The sequence below is a fragment of the Akebia trifoliata genome, chromosome 1 (assembly GCF_017979445.1).
Source record: "Akebia trifoliata isolate Shusen 1 chromosome 1, ASM1797944v1, whole genome shotgun sequence".
Lineage (NCBI taxonomy): Eukaryota > Viridiplantae > Streptophyta > Magnoliopsida > Ranunculales > Lardizabalaceae > Akebia > Akebia trifoliata.
In genome coordinates this window covers 26472181-26489105 of record NC_141375.1, presented here as the reverse complement: position 1 = coordinate 26489105, position 16925 = coordinate 26472181, and the positions used below count along the sequence as shown (strand labels likewise).

Below are 16925 nucleotides of genomic sequence, written 5' to 3'. Positions count from 1 at the left end.
GCTATAGAAGGCCACAAAATTTTGGGTTGGAAAATTTTTGCAATTCACAGCAATTTGTCTAGGGTACCAAGCAATGCTTCAGAGAAATCATGTAGTCTTCTTTTTCTTCCTAATCTATAATGAGTCCCCTAGGCTTACTAAGTAAGGATTTCACCCTTACTAAAGGTCCTTGGGCTCACATCTTGGCATCTAAATACATGATTCGGTGCTTCAAGATTGTAGAGGACGGAATTCTATGAATTTGAAAAAAAAAAGAAAAGAAAAATTACTTTTCACTGTTGAATTTCATTATAGTTTAAGAGTTATGTGAAAGTTCGGTAGCCATCCAAGGACTGTGGTGTTGGATTTCTGATGGGGTAATCCATTTGGGCAAAACGACCCTTAGTAAGGCTCAAAATCTTACTATGTTCGTAAGGAAAGGGTTTCACATCTTTAATCATGGTTTGATTGAAGATGGTGGATTCCATCTGACGAACGTTTTTTCTACTTTCCATCAAATTTTGTATAAAAGTTGGGAAATTTTTGTGATTCTACCAAATTTACCCTTCTAGAAAAGAAGTGATTGGATCTAATTAGCATATTTATTTTGTGAAGATCTCGAGTTTTACAGAAACAATGAACCATTTTAGTTCTCCCATGATACTGCTATAATAAGAGAAGAGCAAGAATTGTTGATGCAAATACCTATTAATTATATTTCGTAGAGTGCTGATAATAACGGATTTTTGGTCGATGGACTTGAGGCATGCTGACGTGGAAGCACATAACTTACTATAAAAAAAAGAGAGAAAAAAAAAATTCTCTCTTGCTCACAAATGAAAAAAGAAACTTTCAGATCTTATCACCTTGTGACATTCAAAATCATGATCCGATGAAATGGAGTCGTAGAGCATAAAATTATATAAAGTTTACAAATAACAAACAAAAAAAAACAAAGAAAAAAAAGTTATTTTTCATCGTTGAATTTTATTTTTAAATATAAGTGCTCAATAGCCGTCCGTTTTATACACCATGGATCAAGCTCTTAAAAACAATTGTTTTTAATTTTTTTATATTTTAAATATGAATATTTTCATGAAATTTAGATGTTTGTATTGTTGGATTGTCAATGTGATAATCAATGTGGGTCCAACGATTGTTTTTAAAATTTGAAATCTAAAAAATAATTATGTGAGCAGAGAACAGGCAAGAGAGAAACTCTCTCTTTTTAATTTTTAGTAAGTTCCACGTCAATGTGCGTCAAGTCCATCATATTATCAGCACTCTTTCTTAAAATACAAAATGAAGTTTCTTTGAGGAAAAACCATATAAAAAATCCACCTTAAAAAGGAACAAAAAAAAAAAAAAAAAAAACTTTGGATCCTTAAAAACGATTTTCATTTTTTTGGTTGTCCAATGAACTCTCTTAAGATTTTCCCGTTGTTATGTTTTATAAATACATAATTCATGTATAATGCTCTCTCCATTTTTAATGGAGTAATTGGTGCTCTTGTAATCAAGATCTCTATATAGTTTTGTGCACAGCCAAATCATCATGCTTGAATTTTCAGAAGTTGATACGCCAAAGAGTCGTGCTGGGGTGACCTCAAGATTGTACCTCATATCGCACATCCTGACATGAAAGTGTGTAGGAACCATAGATGCTTTTTGACTCATATCTCGATGAAAAACATCTATGGTTCCTACACACTTTCAAGTCAGGATATGCGATATGAGGTACAATCTTGAGGTCACTTCAGCATTATTCTACGCCAAAACAGCTATCAACACCTTGACACTTGCTGCATGTCTAACACACACTCTATAGCCAAATTCAAGAGCCTGGACATCTTTTCTTGTATAAGTGTTTGTCGCAACTTCAAACAAATATAAATCTTTAATCTACAACCATTTGATATTACATAGATCATTAACCCACAAAGCCATAGACTTCAGCAACACCACTTTTCATACTAACGGGATGCCATCCCACGTGGCTGTCATACTGTCATCATGTCGCAAGACCATCGCAGGACTCACTTCCCAGGATTAATATGATTGTTCATCTTTGAGGCTTAAAGCATGTCATGATAACAGAACATAGGTCCCAACTTCGCAAAAACTTCCATACATTTCCCTTAAAACTATATATATGGTGAAGACAAGACAAGAGAAAACAAGTGTGAGAAAGGTAAGTAAGATTAGTAGAACCTGATAATATGTTAAGCTTTTCAAAATCCAAGTACAGCAAACACGGGATAGAAATTTGTATACAAGGGGGTGCATCAGGATGATCCTTGGATGAGCCTCTGTGTATCATTTTGGTCATCGAGAGTCTCAATGAGAAGGGTAGGAGCATATTGGGCTGTCCCTTGATGCTCCTCGGAATCTTGGCAGAAGGAGAGGATTATCGTGTCAATCGACATCTCTACTACTCTAAAGAAAAGAGTGGCAACAACATAACCAAGCCCCCAACATACCTGCATAAACATAAATGTAAATACAAGTACAACATTTCCATTATCATTTAGCATTAATCCAACTGATAGTGATGATGCCTTTTACTAGTTGTTCATTTTCTTGGCTGAGTCAACAATGAATTCACGAGAAATAACAATTATCACAATACGTCACTGGAACCTTACCAGAACTGGAAATAATGGAGAGGAGATCCTGTTATGAGCAAATCTATATTTATGTGAATCCAACATTAGGAATGCAAACACAGCACTGGAGAGGCTGATGCACAATTTCCCAAGAAAGAGAATAACATCTCCAATCACATTCACCTTCCCTATCCGTAGAATGTTATTCATGATCAACCTTGTAGCAATTTCGGAAGCTCTAAAGAATCCTTTACCTGTTATGGCTATCTACATGTAACACAAAAAAATTATGTGAATTAAGTGGACTCAGTGATCAAAGATGATTAGGTAAATATCACAAATTCAAGAGGAATACTCGGTTTGGATGAGAAGACGTGAAGGAATCATCCATTCAGCCCATGCCATACATAGAAAATGTTGGAGATAGGAACCTAATATTTGATGGGTCCCATCCAGACATCTGGAAATATTGAGATGATCAAAGTTATTTTATTCTTTTCAACGATGGGAAAATATTAAACTAAATGGTCAAGAATAATTTCTTGACCTGACAGTTACAAGTTCATGGTAGTGTCAATGCGCTGGGAGTAGGGCCGTCAATGGTTGGATAATATCCATTACCCAACTCATCCGACCTAAGTTATTCGGGTATGGGTACAATTTTTTTATCTGATTAAGAATTCGGGTAAAATTATGTCATTATTTTATCCCTATTTTTTTAGGCTTGAATATGTATATGCATCTTATCCAAGCCGAACATCCATTTATCCGAGTTTAATATGGTAAATTTACAAAAAAATATATGTACAACCCAAAATTAAGGTTCTTCCATCAACTTCACAATGAGGTTTATATATCTGACTTGGATATCCACTTGACATTTGGGTACAAGTTGGATATAGATATCCTTTCAAAATTTGGATGAATAATCAGATATGGATACCCTTAGCAAAAGTGGGTTACAAATCAAATATGGATGTTCGGATATAGAGTTGGATAAGGATATATGCTTCATCCAACCTACACCTGACCCATTGCCAGCCATAGCTGGGAGTAATTCTTCTACGTACGACCCATCTAATGGTTGATCCAAGCTACTAAACCATGCACGAGTGACACGTAAAAGAAAGGTGCAGGATGCCTTTTTCCAGTACCCCCATCCATACCCAAGCATGAGCTAAGTACTCACTCTTGATGGAACACAAATCTTAATCACTTATTTCAAAATTACCATTATGTAGGCATTGCGGTTCACAGATTTGATGGTCCAACTGATACATCCAAGGCAGCACCGAGAAGAACCAGATGCCAACTTCCCTACCCGGGATTCTGATGCGGTATTAGCACCTTTCAGCTTTCGGCGAATTGACTCAAGTATACAACGGACTGACTCAACAAATGATACAATCAGAGAGCCAAGAGCCACTGACCCAAGGTTGTAACGCATGAGTCTCTTCATTGACAAAAACACTGGAAGAAATGGAATATCCTTCTGCATTCAATAAAGTTCAAGATGTTCAACCAATAAGATAATTTTCTTAAGCATTTTTAATTATAAATTGTCTAATCAATGCCCTTTTTTAACACTACTTGAAGTTGAGTGCAATACTTGTATGTGGAATCTAATTTCTTGCAAAAAGTTACCTAGGTTTCCTTAAATCAAGTAAGGTTCCATCAATTTTTCATGCATGGTTTAACAAATATCAAAATGTATTGAATGTATCGGTTGATACGCATCTGTATCGACCGAGACTGATATGAAACATTGACCCTGAAACAATGAATGTTTCAGGAATGTATCGGTTTGTATTGAATCTATCGACTAATACCGTATTTTTGATTCACCGAAACATTCAATTGACACGATATTTTAAACCTTGATTTCATGAATTGCCTCGATCTTTAAGAATCCAAATAAAAAACAAATATAACAAACCGACCTAATAAATCAAAGATAGGGTCCAGTTATGACTGCTACTCCCAAGTCCTAAGTCCCAACCAAGAGTAGGGAAGGGAAAAGGAATTGGTTGAAACTCGGCCAAGTACTTGAGAATTTTGGACTAATCGGATTCCACGATTGGGATTTCAGTAAGATGAAAATAATTGATGAAATCTTTTCATATTTAATAGCTAATACAGCAATCAACCAAGTCACAAATAGATTTAAAATCTGAAATTGGGTCTTCAAGTTTTTAATGTAGAAAAGGTGAAACTACTTACTGGGGTTTCACCACGAGCCCAGTAATACGAAGCAACAGACCCCGCAATCACAGTAGAAGAACAAGCAATAAGGAACTGTGTAGCCCAGTAGCACCCAAACAGATGAAAAAGGATCGCAACAGCAATATGAGGAGTGTATCGTATGCTGTAACCACAGCACATATCACAGTTCATTCTCTTATACCTGAGGTCATACGCACAGCAATTGGACTTGCAGTCATTCTGGACGATCTGGCCAGAGCTGAATATATGGAGAGCCGCCGAGAACCAAAACATGTAAAATATTGAAAGGATAGTATATGGTATGAGAGGAAAAACTATGAGAGCCTGAACTTCTCCTATGACCTTTGCTGCGACCTGCATGAAGATTAGAGTAAGTAATGTCAGAGAGGGGTAACATACTCTATATACAGAAGGGAGAGTAGAAGTGGTTTGACACCAAAATCTGGATTCCAAAAATGCCTCCAACTTAACATCTAAACTTAATATAATCAGGGTCATTTTGGTCAAAACCAAGAAAATTGCAATCCCACGTCCCTAAAATCACATTGGCTAGTTTTCAAAAATTACAAAAATATCCTTTTTGCCAAGTAAACTTCAAAATCACCATTTAATTAGTATTTTAAATTACAAATAAGCCTTCAAGGACATGTGTTTGCACATGCCACCTTCTAGTCCAAAATAATGATATCAATCTGAAGTTTGTGATCAGGTTCCTTTGCAATGTCATGCCTCAGGTCCACCTGTCAAGTACCTTAGATTCCCTCAGAGAACCATCTTGAAGTCAATACTTGCCTTTAATACAGATGTTGCCATAAGGATGCGGCGAACAATGGCTATAGATGAGAGGACAGCAATAGCCATTATAATGGTCATAAGAACAGCAACAGCATGAAGATGACTTTGTTCCTGAAATAAATAAGAATATTAAGCAAAACTGATTGGATTAAGAGCTCCCAAACCAAAAGCTCTTACATTGATGATGTGCACCCACCCTTCCATATACGTGAATGTATGGATCGTGCTCGCCAATAATGGGAGAGATGGCATCATTCCCAATCCATCCGGCTAAAAGTAGGATTATGAAAATCATTCAGTATTCATAACCAGAAAATAAAAATATAAGGTTGGAAATAAATTTTGTACTAAGATTTGGAAATTTTTTCAATATGCTTGGAGCCATAAAACAAGTGAAAGAAATATGAAAGATCCCATTGAGTGTTAACCAACCATCTGTCCCAAAAGGTTGGTTAACAAATACTATATAGTCAGATGCAATTCAACTGAAGGATGCGACCCAAATCGTTGATTAAAAAAATCAAGATTGGATGCCCCAAGTTAAATTCTTCATTAATGGAAATGTATCTCTAGGAAAAAGATTCGGATTACCTTCTTTTTTCCTTTTTTATCTTTCAAGTTAACAGAACTCCTTTTATTTACACTTCCACCATTCTAACGAAAATTTATAATCTTTCCATCAGAATGTGTCCTTTGAAGAGGGTCCTCAACTATTGAGGGGAAAAAGCATCAATTTTTCCATAAAAGGGTTCTCTTCCACAATGTTCCACCAACAAAATCTTTGGGTAACTATCTTTCCTTCTAAAATCTCAAGTTTTCTTCATATTCTTTTTAGCTATTTGGAACGTTGAGTTTCAGAGTCTCAAGATTGAAATTGGTAGTGCAAACCGATAAAAAAATTGCAAGAATCTCAGCTTGGTTGAATCTAGGAGTAAGTGTAGACAAGAGACCCGTGCACATTGGGTACTGTCAACTGTGTTCAAGTAGTAATTGATATGCCTCCTGGCTCCTAGCATGAAGTACCAATCTTCTTTTTATTCTCGATGATTAAATTCCAACGTAAGATAGTTGCATATGAAACAAATCATGTGATAGATATATTGCTTTTGTTGCATTAGTAACATTACCCAAAAATTGTTTCAAAACTTTAGAATCAATAGCAATTTATCACTTTTCAAAGCCATTTGGGAACAGAACAGCATTATTTCTTGGACAACTTTGAGATGCCAACAAAATAAATAAAATAAACAGTAGTAAAATCATAGTACACAGAATAGAAAATAATAAAACCGTAAAATAAAATATTCCTGACCTTTTAAATAGTAAAACATTGTGACCGAGATTATGAGGACATTAAAGAGGATGACCGTTATCCATGTCATTCCAGCAACAAAAAATCGAATCATCAGAAGCCAGATGACTGACAAAAACAGTGGCAGAATTCCTCCACAAACTATCAATACTTGCCATGACTTCCCAACATCAGCCACATACCTCTGCAGATAATGAGTATAAAGATAATGTATCACAAACTCCGGAATATACCAAAAAAGCAATATATTTCTTATAATATGCAACATATCTATCAATGAGAAGATAAAGTAAGATATTTTTTTCTAGGTAAAGGAAGAATAGCAGGGCAGAATCGGATTCCTTAACCCTTTTGCTGTTTGCTAGGGAATTTGGCTAGAGCGGAATAGTAGGGATGTTGGAAGGAAAGGAACATTTCTTGCAAGAGGTGCTTTTCTCAGTTTTGGGGGCTCCTTTTCCTCTGGAGCAAGTTGTTTGGCGAGTTCAGAGAAGTTTTCTTCAAGGATTTTCTGTTTAGAAGGGACTTGCCTTATTCAACTGGAATGGTTTTTGGGTGTTTCTTAGAAAGACTATTGTGGTCTCCCTTTTATCACTGTTTTTTCTTCTCCTTTTTATTGTAGGTGGCCTCCTTGACCTGCCTCCTGCTTTTTTTTCTTTATCAATATGTCTCTTCAAAAAAAAGAAGAAGGAAGAGCGTGCTTCAAAGGAAAGAAAACGGAAAAGGGGGGGGTAGTATTTGCAGGAGGAAACAAAAGTCGAAGAGATCCGATGGTTTATTAGAAGGCAATTGTATAAGTGGCCATTGGCATCTATAGAGTTAAGTAGCTTTTTTTTTTTTTTTAAGAATTTTGTTTTCAAATGGGAGTTGATTGTTAAAGTACATCATCTCTACTTTTTTGCTTTCTTTTTTTGTTCTTCTAATAAAATATTGGGTATAATTAAGAACAATGAAGGTGCCACCTCAGCAAGGTGGTAAAGTCTGTGCGTTGTAATAACAGACCCACCTTTGTTTTAGTATCACTCTAGAAGTATCATACTGCTACAACAGTTTGGATAATTGAGCCTGTACTCCACAGGAACATGATCACCTGTAGTATTATAAGTACAATTCTATGGAAGTATCCCATTTATTTCTATTAGGCAGATTGAATGGGTGACTCTATCTCTAACATAATTATAACAGTAAAAAAAGATTCTTAAATCATGATTATTTTAACGAGGTCTAATGCCACATCAGATGTCAAGGACTAATTAGTGGGAACACATAGTTAAAAATAACTCAAGCATAGATGAGTAAGCTGTGATAGTAGCACCTATGCGGTATAAATTGCTCTTTGAAAAATGTAGGAGCATTTTGAAAGACTAGTAACAGCAAACATTATCTTTTAAATGGACTAGAAAGAAAAGATTTCCAAAAATTTGAATATCACTGGAAATATGGATATAAGTCAGATGTTCAGTGTTGGCAAAACTGACATGAATTTTTTACTGATACTTTTGCAAGGGTATTTCTTATGTTAAAGTGACACAAATATACTATTTTCTTCCTATCGATCAAAATAATTTTTTTTAAAGAGGGACACTAATACCTAAGTTCATACATGGGAATTTAGGGGGGGAGGGGAAAACTCTCCAACCTTTAAGACAACAGATTGAGAATTAATAGATCTATGTATAGATTTATCTATTATGATGTCCTCGCTGATATGCACACCACCCATCTGCCGCCAATGCAGTAAAGACAGGTTTGATGCACGAGCAATAAATTGGCAGCTCCAGTGAACTGAAAAAAGTAAAGAAGAAAGACATTTTTAGATATGCAATCAAATATTATCTTAAGAAATAGGAACCACAAATGAAATATTCATACTGCAATAGTAAAGGATGCAAGACAAAGAATAATAATAAGAAGAAGAGTAAAAAAAATTAATAGCAGGCAACAAACTTCTATCTAAGAGCTCTATGGCCTCTATTCTATTTAAAACAAATCTCCACACACATGGATATTAAACAACCAACTACTCCAAAAGACCGATCTGTTGGATAGAGGGAGAACTATGAATATAAGAGGGTCATGGGGCTTAATTAGGGTATGACACACCCGAGAATGAAGGAAAATATATACTCAACTCTCCCCCTCACCCCATAAGGTGGAAAGAATGAACCCGTGACCTATACGAACCTAGCGCTTTGATACCATGTTACACAACCAACTACTCCAAAAGATTGATCTGTTCGAGAGGGGGAGAACTATGAATATAAGAGGGTCATGGGGTTTAATTGGGGTATGACACCCGAGAATGGAGGAAAATATACACTCAATAACACACACACACACACACATTTGATTAACAAACATTTCAAACGAACCAGACCAGACCACGTTACTTGATGTTCAAGGACTATTTATACCATAAGAAATTTGGCATTACTTACCATTTACACTTGGAAATATGACAGGGTAACAAGGTCCTTGAAGCTGAAGGGAGCTGTTTCTCATATCTAGTGGTAGGAACTCGAAATAATCATAATTCCCATCAATCCATTCTTCAAAAGTGAGATGAATATCACCTTCCGGATAATCACAGACCCAACTGACGCCATCATCAGATGGTAAAGGGCATTCCATCAAGCAGATGCTCCTAGCATTTTCTAGCTTGAATTGGCTGTTCTTCAGGCCACTTTCATAAACTTGATTGGGATTTAGCCAGTACCTAAGATCCAATTCACGAAGATCAGAATTTGCGTGCTTGTTCCCGCAAATATTTCCTTTGTAGTCCAATCCATATGTTAGCCTGCTAAGATATATAAAGGCTTAATTTCCATTAAAAAACCCAAAAAAAAAAAGACCAATCTTTTCATCATATACCAGAAAGGTGGTCAACCACACGCATGCACTCATAAGAAGTAGAAGAACAGATATGTTAAAGATGATGATTTCCAAGGCACAAGTGGTTGAAGGACTATGGTGTAATTGATGGGTATCAGTTAGAAGATGATTTGCGTTTCAAAGACCAAAAATTATGTCTTTCAAAGGATGGTCGATTTTAGCTAATCAAAGAGGCTTCATATCTCTACTTGCAGGCACTTTTGAACATAGAAGTCGGTTGCAAATTTTTTAAGGTATTTGCTTTGAGCAAATATGCAAATTTATGTTCGTCATTTAATGCCTACTTCTCTAGTATGCTATATTAGCAAATTTATGATTGAACATCTATTAATCCAGCTTATTACAAAAAAATAATAATAATAACAATAGAAATAACATTCTAGATATAAATATTTTAAATAGAAAAATAAACCGATTTTAACCAAATGACTCCGGCAAGTCTACTAAGTGTCGATCAGTGCAAGGCCCATATGAGAAAAGCTCAAAAACCGCAGAGTGCCACCTCCAAAGAAACAGATAAACATCAAAATCATTGAGACCCTTTGAGAAAAATGAGAGTAAAGGAGTTCTCTTAAGAAACCAATTTCAGAAACTCACAGAACATAGCAAAAAGGCCCACTCCAAAAACACAAGAAACATCAACATTGCTAAAATTTTGATAGAGAACGAATAGAGAAACAAGAAGGTATAGAGGTTTCTTTGAGAAGCACGTGAGTCTACTAAGTGTCGATCAGTGCGAGGGCCATACGAGAAAAACTCAAAAACCGCAGAATGCTACCTCCAAAGACACAAATAAACATCAAAATCACAACCGAAAAAAATAAATTTTGAGACCCTTTGAGAAAAATGAGAGTAAAGGAGTTCTCTTAATAAACCCATTTCAGAAACTCACAGAACATGGCAAAAAGGCCCACTCAACATAGCTAAAATGTTAATAGAGAACTAATAGAGAAACAAGAGGGTATAGAGGTTTCTTTGAGAAGCACATAAACACAACAAAATGCTTCCTTTATCCAAAAATACAGAGAAAAAATGGAAAAACTGAGATACCCAACAAGGGAAATGAGAGTAGTATGAGTATGAAGTGGTAGCTCTTATTTTTACCTCAATAGGTTTCCTTTGTTGAATCCAAAGCTGGAATTTACAATCATTGCCACCCAGAAGACAATAAAGAAGATGAGAAACGAAACATCTCTACATTTCCTGTTGTGACTTATGATTCCATCCATCTGATCATCTCTATCACTAGATGTGCACTTCCCTATGATTGCCCCCCAACGACCTCCCATATCTCTCTGCCTATCCTATTCTCCAGAATGAGAGAGAGGGTCTGAAAGCTGAAGAGGGTTTTAACTTTAAAGACTAAAGAGAGATGAAGAGAGAGAGAAGAAACGAAGCATTTAAAGTGGGGAAGAAAGGAAGAGTAGACGTTAAGAGAGTGGGAAAAAAGGTTTGGAATTTTAGTCTTAATAATTGCTATGTTATTTAAAGATAAAGACAAGATTTAAAGTAATAAGTGGATATCGATTTCAAAATCCTTCTTAGACGGCTCAGCTTAAGTATTTGGCCGAGTCATTAGAGATACAGCTTAGCTTGAGTTGACATGATGATACCGTTAAAACAATTACAAAACCCATACTTCCGCCTCTAAATACGGAAGGAAGAAAAACTTTCCTTCGCCCGTGTTTGTCTCTCGGTTATCGTTGTCATGGTTAGTAATTGGGACTGACTAGTTGCACACCACCAACTATCAATTGCACTCCACTGCTTAAAAGTTTTCCTTTGCACTCTATTTGGATGATTGCACTCAAAAGTTTTACTATTATAATGTGAGAAGAGGAGTAAAAGTCGTTCTACACCAAAATTTGGATTTCAAAAATGCACCTATTTAAACATTTAAACTTAATATAATCTATAAATCATTTTTGTCAAAACCCAAAAATTTGCATTCTCATGTCTAAAATCACATTGGTTAGTTTTGTTTTTCTGTTTTTTGTGTTTATAATTTGTAATCTTTTAAATTCAAACTGCCCTTATTGCAGACATTGAATTCATTTTTTTTTTTTTTTTGTCTAATTCTCATTACACCCGCTCAATAGCTTACCAAACACATTTCTTCTTCTTCTTCTCTCTTCTTCTTTAAATCTAAAAATGTATCAATTAGGGTTTAGCTTTGATCTTACTTGTTTTTCTTACCCTGACACCTCCAATTGAGTCGAAACCAATTATAGGAGAAAGTTATGTTTGGTAGGGACTTATCGAATCGATTTTGTAATGTTTAATAATAAATTTTGTTTGGCCAGTACTTATTGAATATGTTTAGTAATATTTGATGGGTGCCTAGTGAAATTGATAAAACAAATTCAGTATGAACCGACAAAACAAAATTTATCTAAAAAATCTTCAAGTTCTTTAATGCAAAATCATTGTTTTGGAGATTTTAATAGTGATTTTTCAATCTTCCATATGATTAAATGTAAAAAATAAAAGAAATGAGATAAGTTGAAGAAAAAATATAAAACCTAATATCCATTAATTCAACCTCTTACAAAATTCAAAAGGAGATGATATGAAGAGAGAGAGAGAGAGAGAGAGAGAGAGAGGAGAAGAAGAATGTTGTGAGGTGTCTAGTATTCTTATCGGGCTTGGACTTCAAGAGGTAAAGGTAGTATCAAAAGGGACCTTTCTTGATGTGGAGTGGGCTTGGCCCGAAGGCGATTTTTTTGGTTATATATTGTATTTTCTAGTAGGTTTCTTTATGTTTTTGCCCTGTGAGGTTCATTGCAGCTATGGATATAGAGTCTGTAATCTTTATCATTGATAGTGAATTTTTCTCCTTATCTGGGGGCGTAGGTAATTTGTCCAAACCACATAAATCTTGTGTGTTTGTTTTTTATTTTTTCTTTACTCTTGTTACACTTCTGCACAACAAAAGAACGAAGGAAGAGGAGAAGAAGAAGTATGTTTTTTGTTCAATAGGTTGTGATGGGTACAATGAATAATACAAAAGGGTAATTTTATTTTTAATTTTTTTTTACATTTTCCACTTAAAAGTAGGTACAATTAGCCACCTCGGTGTGTGCAACTAGAGCCACCCTTCAAAATATAAATTCAACAGTTCCGTTTAAAAATTCAGTAAAAAAGTTAACGAATGACATAAATGTGATACGGAAATGGTTCAAGTATTATTTATACTCAACACTTTAGAAAACTTTCAAAAATTCGTGTGCATACAGATTAAATTTTCCACGATACTCATATCCACAGAGTTAAGGAACTCCCTAATCTTTTTAATATCTACTAAAAGGTAGCATGTACAATTGTACATGTATGCGAAGGGCTTATCGTAAGTTAAAATATTGATTAAAGGGTGGTTTTTGAAGATTATATAGTTAAAAAGGATATTTTTATAATTTTGAAATTTTTTAGGGATGTGTGATTACAATGTAAAATATTAATTAGAGGGTGGTTTTGAAGATTGTATAGTAAAAAATGACATTTTTGTAATTTTGAAAACTAACCAACTTCCTTTTAGGAACATTTGATTGCAATTTTCTTAGTATTTAACCAAAATTATCCTGATAATATTAAGTTTTAATGTTAAGGTGGGGGCAATTTTGGAATGCAAGTTTTGGTGTCGAAGCACTTCTACGCTGTCTTCTGTCATTACAATAGTAAAGATTATCTCATTTTTAAAAATCACCAACATTAGCCTTCATCGTTTTGTAAATTAAGAACATTGATATTTCTATGCATGATGTGTTTGAAAGCCTTTTTACAAATCAAGAACACTTCCATAGTTATACATATATTTATTAGACATTTTACCTCTTACAAAGAAAAATTTTAAATTAAGAACATAATTTTTTTTTCTTACTATTAACTCAAATGTTTATAATGCAAAGCACATACTCTCTTAATTGAATTACCAAGTCTCATGTTCAAAAGATCTATGGAGAAGAGAGAAGATATAAAAGAAGTAAAAAACTAATTTGTTCTTCGATAATCTTGAGATTCGATACTTGACAATGGTTAATAATTGTCTAGTGGTGAAAGTTTTAAGTGTAAAAAAAGAATAATGAAATTAGTATCATGCAAGACGTAATTTTTTTTTTTATTATAAAAACAAGGGTTAGTTTGTGTCTTTATCGCTCTTTTTAGAAAGTATTTTTTATTTATCTAATTCAAAAAGCAAAAAAACAAAAACCATGAAAAATTCGAAAAAGATCAAGAAGTCATAAATTTTTTACAATAGTTGAATTGAACATAAGTTTTAATTATTTATTTTAACATCGAGAAAATTCGAGTATAATTCACGAATTATTCAGAGAATTACTAACTATGATTGTTGTTGAGCAAGTGTTGGTCAAGAAATATTCTAGTCTCTATGACTTGGTCAAAAGATGATCGAGACAACTATTTTTTGAAAATTAGTCAGCTAAGTTTGGATGGATTTTGATGTTTATTTGTATATTTACATATTTATGATCTAAATAAAATGAGATTTTGTGATTGTAGCAAGTATCTATTAATTCAGTTTATAACAAGGGCTTGAGAGAGAAAGAGAGAGAGAGACAGTCAATTTATTTTTACCAGAATCAAGGCATGGAAAATTCAATCCTGATTTTTGATCAATAGTCAAAAGTCACGGCTTCTTAGAGTGTTACGTTTTTTATTATCAAATAAATAAACATAGGAAAGTATATAAAGAAAGAGATAATCCATCGCATCTTTGACTAGAGGCATTGGGGTGAGAGTATATTTTGTTGTGGGTCAGCCGTCAATAATTGAAATTTTTTTATTTTTTATTTTTTTTTTATAACTAGATATCCTGTAAACAGCAGACCGGACCCATAATTAGGTTTTGATCAGTCCATAGACCATGATCTTGTTTAAAGACTAGTCCCAAGGCACGTGCAACACCTGCACATCATACACACCAAGTAAGTGAGAGTGTGCCTTTAATGCTCATACTGGATACTGTACTCGTGACCTATCGTCACAATGACTTGTTGGATGAGCTAAATGCTATTGTCTTCAATCACCAGTTAAAAAACCATTGATTTTTTTCTCAAAATACGTTATCGTCAAACTCTTTAATCCCCATGATAAATTTCTTTTATGAATCCTTTTTGAAAAATCCAAAATTCCACTTCTCAAAAATAATCTTATCTTGTCTCAGGTGTAAAGGTTAAAGGACATAGAATCTTATGGTTGAAGATACAAAAGAAAAGAGAAGTAAATCTAGTTTTATTTTTATTATTATTATTTTTATTTAATTCTTAGAATATTTTTTTAACATCATAATTGTACTTTTTTTATTTTATTTTATTTTATAACGAAGGGTATTCGGGCCAGTTTGCGTGCACCAGACTAGTCCTACACCCCGCACTCAGGCTATACCCCACTACTTGGAGCGGTGCGTGGCCATCATAATTGTACTTGTAATTGACTTGAATAAAAAATAAATATATATTTAAAAAAAAAAAAAATGTGTCATGGTACTTTAGGAGTGTCTATGAAAAGTGACTTTTCATTAGAAGTTGAGAATAATTGAACATATTAGCTTACCTCACTCACTATTTAAAGATAATTCAAATAACAGAATTTTATCGGCGAAATTAAAGTTTGAAATACACTACTAATCAATAACGGAAGAGAACTCTACTCCGAATGAGTTTCATGCTGGTAAACAAACACCACCTAAGACAAGCTAATCGCCAATTTTAACTATTTTATGTGCCATCCACACCAACCAAAAGATTGATGAAGAAATCGTGAGACGCAAAAAAACTCTGCTTGCACATCGAGCAATCCTTGAATATGCTATAAGGCTGCACTCCTCTAAGGGGTAGTGTCAAATGGACACGGAGAGTAATTTCCAGACCAAAAGAAAATTGGAATATCAATGTTGCTGAACTTTTAATTAGGGCCCGAAAAATCAAAGCATCAAGTTCAATATTAATCACCAAACATTAGCTAGTAAGTTTAACTCAGTCTGTATAGTTTTTCTTTTACACTACATTGTCGGCCTCAAAACCTAGATAAAGGAGGATTGTATTGGGTTGATAGTCGGTGTAAAAATCCATCACCTACTAACATGAACCTTGATCAGATACGTCATTCCATTCGTGCTAGTGTGGGCTCCAAACAAAGTGGAATGTTCAATCGATCCCAAATCCTTGAGATAAGGCTTTGACGATTATGATGATGATCGACTACGTTCACCAAGAGTTCTTGTGCCAAAAACATACCAGCTCGCCTTTTTGCCTAATAGATCTCACATTGAATGGTGGGCCACAACACCCTCGGGATGAATGGCATTTGTGCAATAATACAGAGAAGGCATTTCTTTCCACCAACCTATGCTGGTCTAAGAGTTACCCGTTTCTCCAAAAGACACATAGAAAGCTAGAGACTAAATTTACATTTACTCCAAATCCCAAAATATTAATATAACTTATAAAAGAAATTAGAGAGCAATTACCAAGACCAAAGTCACATTACATAACCATGAAAGGACGTGGATGCATGTTAAGATTCTAATAAATATGGTGCCAAAATCCATACACGTATGCACTTGATCGATTGAGAATAATTTCTTGATTTCTAAAAAAGAATTTTGATACTTAATATTTTGTAGGTTTTCTATAGATTTTCTTCTCTCCGAACTTTACATTTGAACAAAAAAGAAATATTTCTTGATTTCTTAAAAATGATTTTTAGGCTTAATCTTCTCTTGAATCAGAGTCTAAGTCTCTTTTGAAGAATCTTACTTTCTCTTTAGAGAAGAATTTGAGAGCTTCTTTTTCTTCAGAAGGAGAACTTTTGTCTTCTAAGAGAAAGTGATCCAGGTCCCCTTCAAATGAATGAGACTTTCTTATTTATAGACTTAGGTTACGAGGGTATTTTTAATTATGTCCCTTTCTTAGATGGGTTTTACATAATTAATTTAAATATTATTTGATAATCGGTCTGATCCGTTCCAATGGATTTTTCTGACTTAACCATTTGTTAGGTGTATGGGCTTAGTACTTAATGTGGATCACTTAAATTTATTAGATCATGAATTTTATCTGTGAAAATCCAAAATTCAATATTTAAAAGGCTTATCTTAAAAA

At 34.3% G+C, this 16925-nt stretch overlaps 1 protein-coding gene across 3 annotated transcripts; it reads right to left on the bottom strand.

The window, feature by feature from the left end:
• Positions 1–1804: 1804 nt before the first annotated feature.
• LOC147411304 (choline transporter protein 1-like) lies at positions 1805–11243 on the bottom strand. Of its 3 annotated transcripts, none has more exons than XM_086447058.1 (10): positions 10909–11243; positions 9351–9712; positions 8552–8697; positions 6916–7099; positions 5800–5873; positions 5601–5714; positions 4806–5162; positions 3817–4077; positions 2625–2852; positions 1805–2459 (listed from the first exon to the last, which is right to left on the bottom strand). In XM_086447058.1, exons 1-10 carry the CDS (start codon positions 11091–11093, stop codon positions 2265–2267), a joined length of 2106 nt encoding a protein of 701 aa, XP_086303184.1. In that variant the 5' UTR covers positions 11094–11243; the 3' UTR covers positions 1805–2264. The 3 variants fall into 3 exon arrangements, with proteins under 3 accessions (XP_086303184.1, XP_086303187.1, XP_086303194.1); XM_086447061.1 differs by having other exon boundaries at positions 9351–9709; positions 10909–11242; XM_086447068.1 differs by having other exon boundaries at positions 9351–9628; positions 10909–11242.
• Positions 11244–16925: the final 5682 nt, after the last annotated feature.

What these genes read in the sequence shown, in the direction of transcription:
- LOC147411304 (XM_086447058.1), bottom strand. Translation starts at nt 11,093, where the DNA reads ATGGGAGGTCGTTGGGGGGCAATCATAGGGAAGTGCACATCTAGTGAT. An exon ending in AACAAAGGAAACCTATTGAG is followed by an intron (nt 9,713 to 10,908) that starts GTAAAAATAAGA and finishes TATATATCTTAG; the next exon opens with CAGGCTAACATATGGATTGG. An exon ending in CTCAATCTGTTGTCTTAAAG is followed by an intron (nt 7,100 to 8,551) that starts GTTGGAGAGTTT and finishes CATTATCTGCAG; the next exon opens with AGGTATGTGGCTGATGTTGG.